The sequence below is a fragment of the Aristolochia californica genome, unplaced genomic scaffold (genome assembly GCF_029961685.1).
Source record: "Aristolochia californica isolate CCGP_79_NKW_82.1479 unplaced genomic scaffold, dmAriCali1.0.hap1 SCAF_13, whole genome shotgun sequence".
NCBI classification, from domain to species: domain Eukaryota; kingdom Viridiplantae; phylum Streptophyta; class Magnoliopsida; order Piperales; family Aristolochiaceae; genus Aristolochia; species Aristolochia californica.
In genome coordinates this window covers 231,133-245,727 of record NW_027181804.1, presented here as the reverse complement: position 1 = coordinate 245,727, position 14,595 = coordinate 231,133, and the positions used below count along the sequence as shown (strand labels likewise).

At 37.6% G+C, this 14,595-nt stretch overlaps 1 protein-coding gene, 1 long non-coding RNA gene and 1 other non-coding gene across 5 annotated transcripts; 1 reads left to right on the top strand and 2 right to left on the bottom strand.

The window, feature by feature from the left end:
• Window positions 1-2,455: 2,455 nt before the first annotated feature.
• Window positions 2,456-2,528, bottom strand: TRNAK-CUU (transfer RNA lysine (anticodon CUU)). The gene has a single exon. It is a non-coding gene; the product is annotated as a tRNA-Lys (tRNA).
• A 764-nt stretch (window positions 2,529-3,292) lies between these two features.
• On the top strand, window positions 3,293-3,856 carry LOC137947777 (uncharacterized). The gene is made up of 3 exons (XR_011111555.1): window positions 3,293-3,515; window positions 3,608-3,723; window positions 3,814-3,856. It is a non-coding gene; the product is annotated as an uncharacterized lncRNA (long non-coding RNA).
• Window positions 3,857-4,341: 485 nt separating this feature from the next.
• On the bottom strand, window positions 4,342-14,250 carry LOC137947835 (ubiquitin carboxyl-terminal hydrolase 8). 3 transcript variants are annotated; one of them, XR_011111558.1, is made up of 14 exons: window positions 13,724-14,250; window positions 12,740-12,985; window positions 11,616-11,757; window positions 11,139-11,201; window positions 10,959-11,054; window positions 9,188-9,535; window positions 8,885-9,025; window positions 8,616-8,786; window positions 8,257-8,514; window positions 7,874-8,022; window positions 5,715-6,257; window positions 5,255-5,528; window positions 4,572-4,967; window positions 4,342-4,437 (listed from the first exon to the last, which is right to left on the bottom strand). XR_011111558.1 is itself a non-coding variant. In XM_068793634.1 (13 exons), the coding sequence occupies exons 1-13, from the start codon at window positions 13,786-13,788 to the stop codon at window positions 4,833-4,835; spliced, it is 2,631 nt and encodes an 876-aa protein (XP_068649735.1). In that variant the 5' UTR covers window positions 13,789-14,250; the 3' UTR covers window positions 4,342-4,832. The 3 variants fall into 3 exon arrangements, 2 of the variants coding, with proteins under 2 accessions (XP_068649735.1, XP_068649736.1); XM_068793634.1 differs by having other exon boundaries at window positions 4,342-4,967; XM_068793635.1 differs by having other exon boundaries at window positions 4,342-4,967; window positions 5,255-5,423.
• Window positions 14,251-14,595: the final 345 nt, after the last annotated feature.

Genomic DNA, 14,595 nt, shown 5'->3' with positions numbered 1-14,595 from the left:
CAATAATCTTTCTTCTTTTTGTTTCCCTTTTGTTTCTGCAGATTTTTGTTGAAGAGGAGTAAATCATATCTTTGATCCTAAATATTTACTTTAGTTATAATTTCAAAAACATCTGTATTTCTCATTGAAAGTTTTTGTTATTAGGATGGTTGATCTTTCTGTGCCGCTGCCACCCCAGAAGTAGTAATGAGAGAATTAAAATAACATCAGTAGCAGGAAGTGGGTTGAAATAGGTAAACCCAGAAAGAGAAAAGGTAAGAACAGAAGCGGGGGGTAGATTTAACCCACTGAAAGCATCTTCTTGTGAGATGAAAATAAAATATCACAAGTGAGGTGGGTTTCACCTCAAAGTGAGAAGAGAGCAAGAGCTTATTTGCTTTCAGAAAGAGACCTTTTGTTATGATACTGTACATGGATGTGAGGTTTTATAGTGACAAGACATCCCCATGTAGCCTCCTCTCTTCAATACACAACATGATGCAGGGAGAACAGGACTTAGTTTTCTCCCCTTTTTCTTCTCTAAGAATCAGAAAAAAAGGGAAAAACAAGTGAAGAGGTCAACTGAGCAAACACAATAATAACAGTAATTACTTGGAGAGAACATGGGGTGTTTTCCTATGTTCTTTCTCTGCTGAATTCAAATCTTTTCCTATCTCCCAGCAGCAGCAAGATACCAAATTTGAAGGCTAGCTTTTCTTTGTTCTCTAAAGAAATTCTCCTCCATCAATTAGTTACTAGCAGCAAGCAAAAATATTACAGGAGAGAAAAGAGAGACTTCTCTACGGATGATCTGGAAGCAAATAGACAGTTCATGAGTACAAAAACTGATCTGAAGAGTCTGGCAGCTGTAGTATGCATACAATGCACAGACAGAGAAAAGAAAGAAATGCATGATTTAATTGGAAAAAAAAAAAAAAAGGCAAAAGCTGTTGTGTGTTTTTAGGAGAAAACTCCAAGGCAAGGTATCAGCCCTAGTCCCTTTCATGTTTCATGAAAAATAATACTCATCCCCACCCCTCCCATCCTACTTTTCCCACTTCAATTGTATGAGGAACCCCAACCTGCCCCAAAAGTTTATCCTCAGATTTGCTTCCAATTGGTCCACTCCTTATTCCCTTTCCGCCAATCAAATCTTTTCTTTTCAATCTTGTACGGGTTTTTCGCTAGTATATTTATATGAAAAATTATTCAATTACCCGTTTTTTGATCGTTTTATCCAACTTTTTTATAGTAGGATATGGAAACAAAAATGTATTTCTCTTAATATAATTCGATCTAAATTTGACTAAACGATAATTATTTATTAATTGTTTATGAGTTTCATCAAGAGAACAAGGGTGAGAGGAGGAATAGATAGTTGCAAGATATGTAGGGTTAAATGGAATTTGAGAAGAGGAGGAGAAAGAGAGAGGGGTAGGGTTGGGTGTACAAATGGTGGGTTTTGTGTCACATGTAACAAATAATGGAAAAAATAGTAGGCACCTTCTCACTTTCAAACTCTCCACAGTCTAGAGGGGAGGAGGGAGAGAGAAAGAGATAATCTTCTATATTTTTTAACCAAATTAGTGGATTTTTCTACTCGGCATAGATATATCGCGTCTCGGTGGATATCGATATGCTAATTATTTAAAAAAAATTAAAAAAAAAAAATTTATTAATATTAGAAATCTTAGATTTGCATGGGTGGGTAAAATGGTAGGAAAGGTTTAATGAATGGTGTAAAAGAATAGAGGTAAAAACTGCAAATAGGGAAAGTAATCACGTGAGATGCTGTGAAGATAGGTGTCCATAATAAGGAAAGGCCAACCCTGCTGTCGATAAAAGGCAAGAGACGCCATTGACTTGTCCTCTTCAAATATCGCCGACGCCCCTTTCTCTCTCATGCCTTGTTTGGGCCTCGCCCATGCATTCGTCTGCTCTGCGCAAGAAATGAAAGATGGAAACACGAGGGGGGAGGGAGGGACGGATCACATCTTGACATTGACAATCAACTTGACAGTCGAATCTCTGCCGCTTCTCCTCCACCACATATTCCTCCCTGCCTTCGCCCCTTCAAACAAAACGCCCTTTAATACTTCTGTTGTGATCTGGGTCCCCGTGATTTTATCTGGGTTTCTCGGAGAGATTCAATGCTTCGTTGCTCTCCGTTAATTAAGAGGCGAAGCTTTTTAGCGTCAGCTTGACAACACTGGAATAGAAGAACAAAAGGGGAAGAACAGAATCGACTGAAAGGAGAGGTTTGGTCGTCGCTTATTCTCGCAATGGGAGTGACTGTGTGATTTCTGACCGGTTACTGCTTATGAACAGAAATCCAAAATGTGGAATGATAGAAAGTGATGGGGTTGCTGGGATTGTGAGGAAAATCAAAAGAAAGAGCTCAAAAAATTCCTTGCTTTTTCTTTTCACCAAAGCATCTTCGAAGGTCTCTCAAACATAAAAAATCAAAATAAAACAACGCCCACCGTGGGGCTCGAACCCACGACCACAAGGTTAAGAGCCTTGCGCTCTACCAACTGAGCTAGACGGGCTGTTTGCCATTTTGTTCCTTCTCTATTTAATTGATAAGACTTTCTTAGACGGGAACCTGACATTTCAACTAGTGGCAAACTTGACCTCAATATGGGTTTGTTTATTCACCTAACCCAATTAATAAATGGGTCAGATTTAAGAAACACAATTAATGGACAGAAAATGTCAATCTTGAAGTGTACATAGTTTGGTAAGGAGTATATTAATGGACTTTCTTGTCAAAGAAGGCCTAGATATCAATAGGTTTCACATTAAGTATGTTGGTAGACCGGTTGTATGCTCTTATGTTTGAAAAAAATTGTTTGAGCCAATGTAGCAAAAATCAAGTCAAGTGGGTAGAGCATGGGGCAAAGAGGACCAACTTGAAAGAAGTGGAAGAAGCTCTCTAAGCTTCAATCAATTGCTAACATGATGTATGAGAAGTTCATAGTCTGATATGAGAGGCCTAGAGGAGTGGTTGGCACCAAACATTTGAACCTCTTCAAGCAACAATTAACTACATCAAAAAGTAGTTGGTCCCTCGCCAACTTAGAGAAGAATGCGGCCAACAAGAAGAAGAAAATAGATTCAACTTATGGAGAGATTAATTCAAGCTCGGATGAAGACATGGAGTCTAGAATTCATGGGAATGTCAAAACCTCTTGAAACTATAGAAATTGAAAGTCAGAAATCCCTCTACTGGAGAATCAACTTGACCCCTTATATCTATGTCTCCATTGGTAGCTTTCTCTCGGCCATATTTTCACTGCTGCAGAGTCCAGAGGTTCTTCTTCCAAACTACTATCATTCCCTGATCAAGTACCTTCTCTCTCTTGCTTTTCAACTATGTTCTTTTTGGTCTTTTTACCATTCCATCCGAACGAGCTTCCTGGGGCGGAAAGGGCAGAGCAGAGAGCAGGAAGGAGAGAGGCGAGGCACACCCCTCCTATCCCAGTGCGGAAGCTCCAGTTCTCTGCTGGGTGCGTTGCACTTTTTTGGTGAATCAGGTTATTTGAACTCGCTATAGTGTCGTGTTCGTCTGATCTTCATTGTCACTCTCTGATGTTAAAGCATTTGGTGCAACTCATTCTTATTGCAGGAATTGTTGTTATTAACAAAGCGCGTGGTGAAGTAGAGTTTCTACCTGCTAGGAGCTATCGTAGTTTCAACAAGTGGTTACAGGAGTTTTAGTTACGGGTTCTTTCAGGAGGCCTGGTATAGCTGATTAAGTTCTCTCTTTGCTGCTTCAATGGCGCGCTTCCGAAATGTGATTCTTATACGTGTATAGGTGATTCTGTCTCACAGATTTATGAATTTATTCGGTAGTAATTGATGGAATAAGAAGAGGAAAAAGACATTTGTCAAGCCTGTTGTAGAAAAGCGCACTGTTGATCATGTCTTGGGATATAAGATCCCAAAGAGGTTTGTACTTTCAAGAGGATTAACTTCAGTAATTGGTCATTCAACTCCCTCAACATCTTAGTGTTACTGTTTACCAATAGAATAGGATATTGATTTTCATCTTTCTTTTAGGTTTATAAGCTAGCGATGGCTCCACGTACAATTCAATAGTACAAAGTTCATCATCAGACTTCGATACTGGGGCAATTCTTGCACCTATAATCAACACACCACAGAATCCAGCAATTTCTCATTCACTTGTTAACTTCCCCACAAGAATGCCCACTTTCTTCACATATGATACTATGCCTACATGTACATGAGGTGTCTGCTGAAGTTCAAAATCAAAATAACATTTTCTTCAAGAACAAAACTCGGATTAAATTATAATTAGGATTAAACACCCGAAAGAGGTATGAAATGACCCTGATAGAAGCACAAAATTTGCACTAAAATAGGTGCACTATTAAACCATATAATATTCAAGCTAATCAATAATACACACTTGAGGGAAGTCAACCGCATCCCCTGAAAAAAAAAAAAAACATTTGAATGAAGGAGGAGAAAATCTGAAGACTTTCCTTCAAAACAAATTAAAATGAAAAATAAGCTAAACAACGTAAAACATTTGTAAGAATACAGTGGCCAGAAAATGAATGCACCTCAATTGCAATCTCCCCTCCTGATTGTGATATATTACACTGACGACCTGCGCCCTCTTTCAGCACCAATAGTTGCCATTCTGTCAACTACGTTAATCAAACCCAGAGCTTTGGTTTCTTCTATACTACATCAATCCAATGCTAACCTACTCAGACGTTATGTATAAGTAGTTAGGGCACCAAAATTTCAACAGCTTACTGGGTAAAATCTCTTTCCTACAAATACAGTTTCCCAGTAGAAAATAATATCCCTCATCTGACTCAACTATCTGACTTATCATCATCTTCAACCCTTCGGTAGAAAAGCACATATGCTGCCGATGTCTTTATCTTGTCTTCACCAACAGGAAAAACATGACTATCATCAAAACCAAACCACTGGTTTGACCCTTCATGCTAGAGAAAAAAAAAGCAAAATGTTAGAACTCATTATAAGCATGCACAGCAGATAATACATTGATAGATATGATACGAAAGCCAGAAATAAAAAATAAAAAATAAAAAGCTTAAGAAACTATAATACCACTCCGTATAAAATCACATGTCCAACATAACATTTTCTTTGAGATAAATCAACAGTTCAACTATATCAAAGTTTGAAAATCTTCTGCCAAGGAGCAAACCAGTTACTAGCATTAATTACTGAGAGAGAGAGAGAGAGAGAGAGAGAGAGAGAGACCCACATAGACAAAAGCTGTATAATGACCACCGCCCATGCTCCCATAGTGATTACTCACGGCATACAACACATAACGGTTTGAAAATTCCTCACTCCTATGAGAAATATAGTTTGACAGGTCGAGATCATGAATGGGGAAGTCAACAAACGTCTCCAACTTATTCTTTGAGTACCTGCTATAAGAAAATCTTTTTAAATGAATAACTAGGATCTTTGGTAGTCTCCAAAGATCTAACTTTTTGCTAGCTTGCCGATGCTTCTTGCAGGAGGGGCAGTACCTGAATAGCCAAGAACACAAGTCATGGAACACAACAAGAATGGAACAAAAGAAATGAAATAAAGAAATACTACTCAAGGATTAAGAATACACATACTATGAAAAGAACAAACATGCAAAACAATTAGAAGTCACAACTGCAAATAGTATTTTGAAAAGAAGATAAGATACAAACAAGTCTACTAACCACATATCTTCTGGTCCGAGAGGCTCCTCCTTGAGGAAGGCTTCTAGACATGCATATAGAGAAACAGTCTCCTGGGACCTCTTAGTAAAAAACCCAGACTTGAAAACCTCAGGCAATGAGTTCAGAAGATGCATATCATACTGTTGAGATGTCACATCTGACCAGCACACAAGTACATTTAGCCGTCTATTTGATCCACTAATTCGGATTGGTTCATCCATACTTATTTGGGAAAGTTTTGTTAAGCCTTTTTCATCTGTCAGGTAAAACTCTAACCCATATTTGGAATTTGAATCATTGGAATCATCGACTGCATCCATACTATCAGAAACAGTGAGGTCTACATCAGCCCCTGTGCTACTTGAACTTTTAATTCCACTGTATTGATCATCCAGGGAAGCTACCCGGCATTTTAAAAATGGATCCATTAGTCTCAGAAATAATTGACGGATATTAGCTCCATTAACCACATTAGCTAGTGTTGTTAGAAGAGGAACTCCAAAAGCCTTCCAAGATGATGTTAATTTACCAGAGATGTACAACCTGCAATATAACACCCTTGTAAGAAACTTTACATTTAATTGAAGAAGAACTTCAGAGAATTACAACTGAGAGAAGGAAAAAAATACTCAGAAACAAATCTTGATTGTAACGCATACAAATTAAAAAGGTGGAAAATAAAAAGAGCAGAAAATTTCGGCAGTAAAGTTGGTGGTAACCTTGTTCACAGAACCAATAGATGAATGTTACTTTTTTCTTTTTTGGGCTGAACGTAGAATATTACTTGCTAGAGGATAAACTAAAGATAGACACGATTGCTTAAGGAAATTCAATCTCCACATGTCAACAATGTAAAAAAAAAAAACACAAATTCTCCTTTTGAAAAAGTTTCCTCTTATCTACTTCAATGCATGGAAAATCAACAAAGTATTATAAGAAATTGCATCAGAAAAAAGAAGGATATCTTGGTTGTTTCATCCAGTCACTACATGCTAGGACATTGGAGTAAAGCAGGACAGCAAATAACAAGCATAAATATGGGAAGAATAAAGACACCACCATTGTCAATGGCAATAACTGCCTTAAAGAACCTGCTGAGGACAGCCAATAGATAAACAAGAAGTCCTCCTAAAAAGAGTCATATATGCAAGGCTCATCCTACCACATCCACATAATGCCAGATCATACTTCACCATCACCCAGCAGTCACTGACTATTTCATCATTGTGCAAGTTGGCCTTCCAACCAATCCAAATTTTGACTCTGTTTCCATTACTCGTAGTTTGTAAACTTGGTTCAATCAAGAGCATTAAGTTCAAATTGGAAGACTGATCCAGCTTTTTGATACACCTGTGGCAGCACCAACTCTGCAGAGAATCCAGTAGAAACAATGCACCGCCCAGGTTGGGTCCCCATGCATGCTCCAGATATGATGTGACAGAACTTACTCACCAGCTCTGGAAGTGCTGGATGCAAATACAGCCAGGATGATGGACCTTGCCCAATCAAGAGGCTAATTCAGGTGAAATTATGATGGGTGGAGTAGCAGCATCCCACTAGGAACACTTTTCAAAAATAAAAAACAAAAAACATTGTACTGGGAACACACCTTTCTACAAATTACTGTCAAATTCTATCTGTTAGTAAAGCTAATAAAATACAACAGTCACCCCTCTTTATAAGCGGCAAAAAGTAGCAAATAAGATTCGTGATTATTTAGTACCAGATGTCATAGTGCAACAAGTTACTGTCTATTAGAAAGAAAAGAGTGGTAATGACAGATCCCCCTAGTCAAAATTGATTTCATTTTTTCTAATAATAACCTTTATGAAGGACACGAAAGTCTTAGATATGTTTCAGAAGTTCCATTCGACAAGTAATACAGAGGAGCATCTCAGCCTCAACAAGGTGACATAAATTTGGTAGAAGCAAAAGAAAATTTAAGCATTATAGAGAAACAAGATAATGCTATTTTCAGTAAAAATGGATATAAAAAAAAGATTCTGTTTGGTCAGTTACAGCTATCAAATGGCACTTCAGCTATAAAGATCCTTTGGCATCTACTTATGCACAAGCTAGAAGGAAAAGCCTAAGTTTCTGACATAATGGCAGAGTTGGAAATACTAGTCGCCACATTATAAAATAATCAGCACACTTACTCTTCCTGATGCTGATGCATAAAAATGACCTGCAGAGACTTTTCATGGTCACTTGGTACACGGTATGCAACAAGTCTGTCATCATCTCTAATCAAGGACAGGGAATCTGATGGCTCTTCTAGGAAACGGATAATTCGATTTGTGTATGTCTGCAGAACAATAAATATTAATACAGTCTAGTTGAGATAGAAAAACAAAATATTACTACTAGGCATCCCCTCATTCATTTATAAAAATTTCATTCATCCTGAACACAATTTAAATTTAATCACTAGAAAGGTATAAAGGTCTGTAATGCAAAACTTTATACATTTGAACATTTTCTTTTAAATCATTGCAAGTGAGACAGAACGAAATAGTACATCATAGTTCTTAGAGCAAACCTCTGCCACGATGAGGCTTTCATTATTCCGTAAAGAGCATGATATGCTTAAGGCTTGAATCAAGTCCTTGCACTTTCCATTCTTGGGCACAGTTACAGTGTAAGGGGTGGGGAGAGTAGTACCATCTACACTGAAGATGGTTATCGTCATAGTTCGCATAGTTGTTGAAGGCAGGGGTAGTGACAAGTACATGAAAGGATCAAATGTAACGGAGACCTTATTGCAGATGGGGCATACTAATGTTGACCTGTACTGGCCCTGGCAATAGATATTATAATGTTACTAACACAAAAGATATCCAACTAGTTAAATAATATTTAAGAACACATAATAAAGGCATACAAACCAAACATACTCACCTGGCATACGTCCACAATAACTGAGTCATTTCGTGCCAGGTGATTTGCCCAGTATTCATTAGCCACTACCTCATCCGGGCGTCCTTCGGAATCCTTGGCTTCAATATAAGGTTTGCATTTCACTCGGTTCAGATCTTCATGGAGTCCATCCAGAAGAAAAGCAAGAAGCTCCTGCGGACAACCAACAAAGAACATTACCCAATCATCTTTCTTAAAATCCACAAAGATAAAGAATAACATGTCACGAGGAGAAAGAAAATCTTACTAACTTGTGAATCATGTTGATTAAAACCACTGAACTGGGGAGCAAAACGAGCAAGTTTTGATTTAAATTGTCGAGGTGCAAATGGGCATTTTGCAGGAGCCCACAACTTCCTCAATAGTTCCCCAAATGCCAATGCAAGCTCACCCTGCAGAGAATGAAAATACTAAAAATGTAAAAACAAACAAATTCACTAGAACTTATAGGATTTTCTCAAACCAAAAGTTTAAGCTAATTTGGCAACTCACAAACAATTTTAAGATAAATAATTAAAAATGCAAAAGTCAAGGGGATATCCAGTGTGACCTACATCCATGCCTAGAGGGTTGTCCTGATTGATTTCTTTACTGTAGTCCCCTAGGAAAAAGTCAACAAACTCTGGTGTATGTGCCAAGCATTGTATAGCGCTGTTCATAAAACAAGTGTTGCCAAGATTCTGCAACCCTATCAAACCCAAAGAAACCCCTCCTCCAGCACGTGCACTTGCCCTAGAGTTGTTGTCAGGATCATCATCACCAATGCTGCCATTGCCCCAAAATGATCCATTAGAAGATGAAACAGACAAAGTGGAATGCTGTGTTGCTGATTCATCTTTCTTTCCTTCATTTCTGCACCTTACAGAATCTGACAACCCATAGACTTGTAGTTTCAAGAGAATCTGCAAATAAGTATGACACAAGGAATATAAATACAGACAAACTTCTGTTTCTTCTTCTTTACAACTCAGCAAAAACGTAAGCAAACAATGTATGCACACTTCAATTGTTTCTCTTTTCCCCATTGGTTAACTTTAAAGCAAAATAAGCTCTTTGATCCACCAGTTAAAGTTCTAGCATTTAAAGTTTGAACCCATGATAGCACTCCAGTAGCAAAACTGGATCAGAAAAAGTTAAACTTAGTGAAATACATGGGTTTTTTCTTTTTAAAGGAAAAAAAGGTAGTTCTTCATACATTCAAGAGCAGCTTTTGGAAATTATACAATGCAAAAGGAAAACTCCACACCAAAATCATTGTTTAAAAAAAGTCACCAAATGTTAGGTTTTTCAAGCAAAATCATACAGCACCAGTCAGCAGATACTTTGGCTGGTTTAATTGTTGCAAATAGAATCTGATCAAAACACTTCAGTTTTTAGACCAACCACTACACAGTTCAATCATTGTCACCGAGAATAACTCATTCCCTATGTTTGATTCTTCAGGAAAATCATGACCTTTGGAAATTGATATAGCGTAGCCCCACATACATCTAGAACAATGTCCAGAACCCTATTGCAGTTGTGGAAGTCTGAGAATGCCCTGAATATTAGGATGGTGGTAAGGTAAGTAAGAAAAGTAAAACAATGATCATAAGATCAACACCATTGCTCAATCATACAACTCATTCCATCAGTAACATTTTTCATGGCCTTGCAATGATGGAAACAAGCCATCGGCATATGCAGATAGCCCCAGATGCATCAGTTTAAGGCCTGTAGAGGGCCACAGAAGCTCTCTTGATATGGCTTGCAGTCTGCATTATGCAAACAGTCGGATCCATAAAAATGGAGCTGCTAGGGTATGAACAGGTAAAAAAAACTCATTCAAGACTTCTTCTTTTTTCCTCAAATGACACCAACAGGCATAAAATCTTTTCAAAGTGGATGCTACCATCAACAGCCAATTTCTTAACAGCAGATACAACTTAGACAAAAACCCCATACAATCAGCTAAGTTTATTGATCATGTGAAAGAAAAATAAAGAAAAACAGAATAAAATAAAAACTCATTACTTGTGAGGGTTAATAAATTTTCAAGAAAAGTTACGGAATCAACTGAAGCAACAAAAAATAAAAGGACTATATAGTCACCCTCTATAAAATCAATCTTTCCAGGATGATGACGTTGACCAATAAATTCTAAAATGTGGAAAACAACAGAGAAAACATTTGCAGAGTGGTGAAAACACCAACATGGCCGAAAACAAGTAACTGAGATAGGACATTACATGTCAAAGAACACACAATCTCAAAACTAAGTATGCCCCAGAATATTATGGCAGAACACGGCAAAAAACATCTCAAGAGACAAGGCGGGTAGTTTACCTCTTGATCTGACAGGCGTTGACAATCCTTAGTAATCTCATTTTTGTCATTCATGAGATACATATTTGTCTGCCCAGACAAATCCCAGATACGTACCTGTAAAGTATATGATAAAGGAAATGAACAATCTCATTGCAGTAGAAGCATATACATTTCCATAAATACTAAAAGGCAACATACTGGTTCAGAGTCGATGCTGCCAAAAATCTTGCATGCTCTCTTGTGAAATTCCACTGCATTGTCCTGAGTTATGACCAACAACTTGCCCGTCAGGTAACAGAAATGTAAGAGTGATTTCAATCCATAACTCTGTATCAAGCGCTTAAATTAGAAAATGTGTGCACCTAGCATAAACAACTTCAGTCCATATTCCTTTTCACAAACAGTAAACTCCCGTAGTACCTTAAAAGTAAAATATGTTATTTGCACGATGAGCCAACATTTTAAACAATTTTTTTCTCTTTCCACTGCCACTGCCTTTCTTACAATATTTCCAGATGTTGACACATCTTGCAGTAAATATTTTATTTGCAGTATGATCTGGAGGAATTGACTGAAATATTATGCTCGGAGGGCTCCATATATGCCAAGCAATATGTCTATGCTTCCACAAACATCAACCAAAGAAAAGGAAAATAGAGGAATAACAAGACATACTTTTTTGCTGACCCTTATATTTAACTGATTTGATTCCCGCAAAACAGATAGCCTCAATTGCAAAGGATAAACATCTGAAATACCATCTTCAGCAACAGATAAATTTCTAGAACTCTTCATTGCTGCATTAGAATCACTATGCCTGAAGAATATAAGAAACAAGTTGGTAAAAATAGAATTCCTATAGCTTCCAAAGAAGAAAGAGATGTGGAAGAAAAAGAATATGAGTTGATATTCTAGTAAGCAAATATGAAAAACCAAATCCTAAAACCAAAATGAAAAAGCCTGAGACCAGTTTGCAAGCTATTAAACTTATGCCTAACATATGTCCCAATTCTGTCATGCAATTCAGAATCATACTTCATAGCCAGTACCTATATGGACGAATATTGATAAACAAAACAAATAGCAAACAGAAACACATGCATCAAGAACTCATCATTTTCTTCTAACAAATATAATAAAGTCAGAGAAGAAAGGAAGAAGAACAGCAGGTTGCTACAAAAGCAATAGGAAAGGGAACTCTCTCCGATAGCTTTTATGGCAACCTGCTGTTCTTCTTCCTCTCTTCTCTGACTTAATTCTCTCTCTAATTCCTCCTTGAACAAGAAAAATACATATCATAATAATATTGTGGATATGAAACATTCCTTAGTTCAAAATAGAAGCAAGTTTCTCCAAACACAGGCAAGACAGTCCAAGATAGCTTCCAACTGTAAGTACCCCCACACAATCTCAACAACAGACAACAAACACCACAACAAAGGAGCAAAGGAGATGAAAGTGCTAAGCAGCTTCTGGGTCAAAAATTTCAAAGCACCACAAAAGCCAAGATACATGATATTCAGTCCAAGATTCACAAAAGACATGCTTTCTCAATCTTCTCAAGAAAACAAGCAAGTTTGACAGATCCATGGTCAATGCTTTGAGCTTATAGGAGGTTCCCAACACTCCTTATAGTAGCAGCTTCAAAAACATATTAATAAATAAATCAATATTCAGCTCTTTCAAAAGAAATCAATCAATATTCAGAATTTCTGAAAAGGAGCTATAAACAATATGAAAAAAAAACAAAAGAACAACAACAACAACAACATAAGTATCATTCAGATAGGCACACTCACCATTTGAGTGTCTGCAACCATGTAGCATCAGATACCAAGGCATAGTCCCGTCCAGAGACCCCCTCTTCAGAGTTCTCATGCTGCCCATGATCCTCTTCAGGTGTCAGGTTAAAAACAAGATCTGACGTAAAGAAGTTATTGATGATCTTCATCGGACCGGCAAAAGATGATGGAGAAGAAACTGTATACAGGATGCCTTCTTTCAGTTCTGTGCCCCCGATTGATTCTTGTGCCTCTTGTAACCATCTGGAGGGCATGTGCAAAGGAGTTAACCATTGAGTGACCAATGAAATATCACAGGTAACAAGGAAAAGGGTAAAGAAATTTTTAAAAGGAACTCCAGGAAAACTGCCACTCTCGCCACCGAGCAACTCATTATGCATGTTGGTCTTAATTGTTCCATTAGAGCAATTAGTTCAGTCAAACTCCCATCAGATTGGGTTACAGTATCAGCAAAAGATGACGAGTTGATAAACTTTACGATGCAGTACCTCAGCCTCTTTCAAACCCACTCTTGAATTTGAAAACCCATGATCAATCTCTGAGAAATGTAACGTTACCTCAATGCTCGAATGGTTCCAAACCGGGGAAACCACAACCAAGCGAAGACCAGTACTGGTAACTGATTGTACGGATCCACTATTACTCATCTTTCAGATCCATGCGCTGGCATTGTAGAACGGACCTATGAACCCAAATCCCATCCCCGAAATGAAACATTCCAGACCCGAAACCCACACCCGTGGAACGAAAACCGGAAGGGGACGAAAGAAACCGACGTGAAAAACAAATTTCATTAAAAAATAACCCTAACAGCAATAGATAAAAATTGATAATGATAAGAACATATAATGCAAATGATTCGCAGCTAAATCAACGAAGTTCCTGCAATGTAAGTTTCCAAGAGAACAAAAAAAAAAAAAAAAACTGCAATGTTGAAAGCAACAGAGAAGGCGAAAGAAAGACAGAGATATCTAAAAGTACCTGTGAGGCACTAAGTAAACCCGGTCGGCCTCAGGGAAAGGACGTTGTGCTGGATCGATCTCCATCCCGAGAACTCCGAGATCCCGGAAGCTTCAGCAACGCCCAATCATCTATTTGAGATCAAGAACCAGACACGATTTGCCGAATTTTTTTTTTTTTTTTAAAGTATATAGACAGAAGAAAGCCACTAGGTGATTGGAGGAGGGAACGACGAGAGATACAAAGAGAGTTCGCGTGTGAGTGATGCTTTTGAGACGGATTTTGCAGAAAGCGACTGAGGCAGCTTTTGATGATTTATTACGGTTGGGGAAAAATGAGGAAAAGGACGATTATGAGGAGTTTCTTTTCTTTTCTGTTTATCCCAAATCGCCTCCCCTCACGCTTCTCCCTTCTCTCACATTTAAAGGCAGGAATTTCGATGGATGAATATTCGAGGCGTTTTGTCCAATTTTCTTCGCCTCCGGCCAGAGATTTAATAAACGGAATGGACAGTTCGAAGGCCACCAACGAAGTGCTCGAGCATCAAACAAAAGTACTCTCTTTCTTTCAAACGTTCTTGCACCAGGCAAAAGGACGTGCTCGGCTTCACTAGTCTGAGACGAGCTACCGGTCAGATGCTCTTTCGTTGTCACGGACTACTTTTATTACAAAAAAATTCTTTTTTATGCCACTAATTAAAAATAAATACTAATAATATTTCTGTTTATATTAGAAATAAAATATTTTTTTATTAATTAAAATTAAAAATTAAAAAAAGTGATAAAACGCACTTTTTCTCATTATTTCTATTAATGGAGGAATCAAATAAAAAAAATCGTCCCAAAAAATAACATAAATATAAAAATAATAATTAATTCTTAGTTTTTTTCATA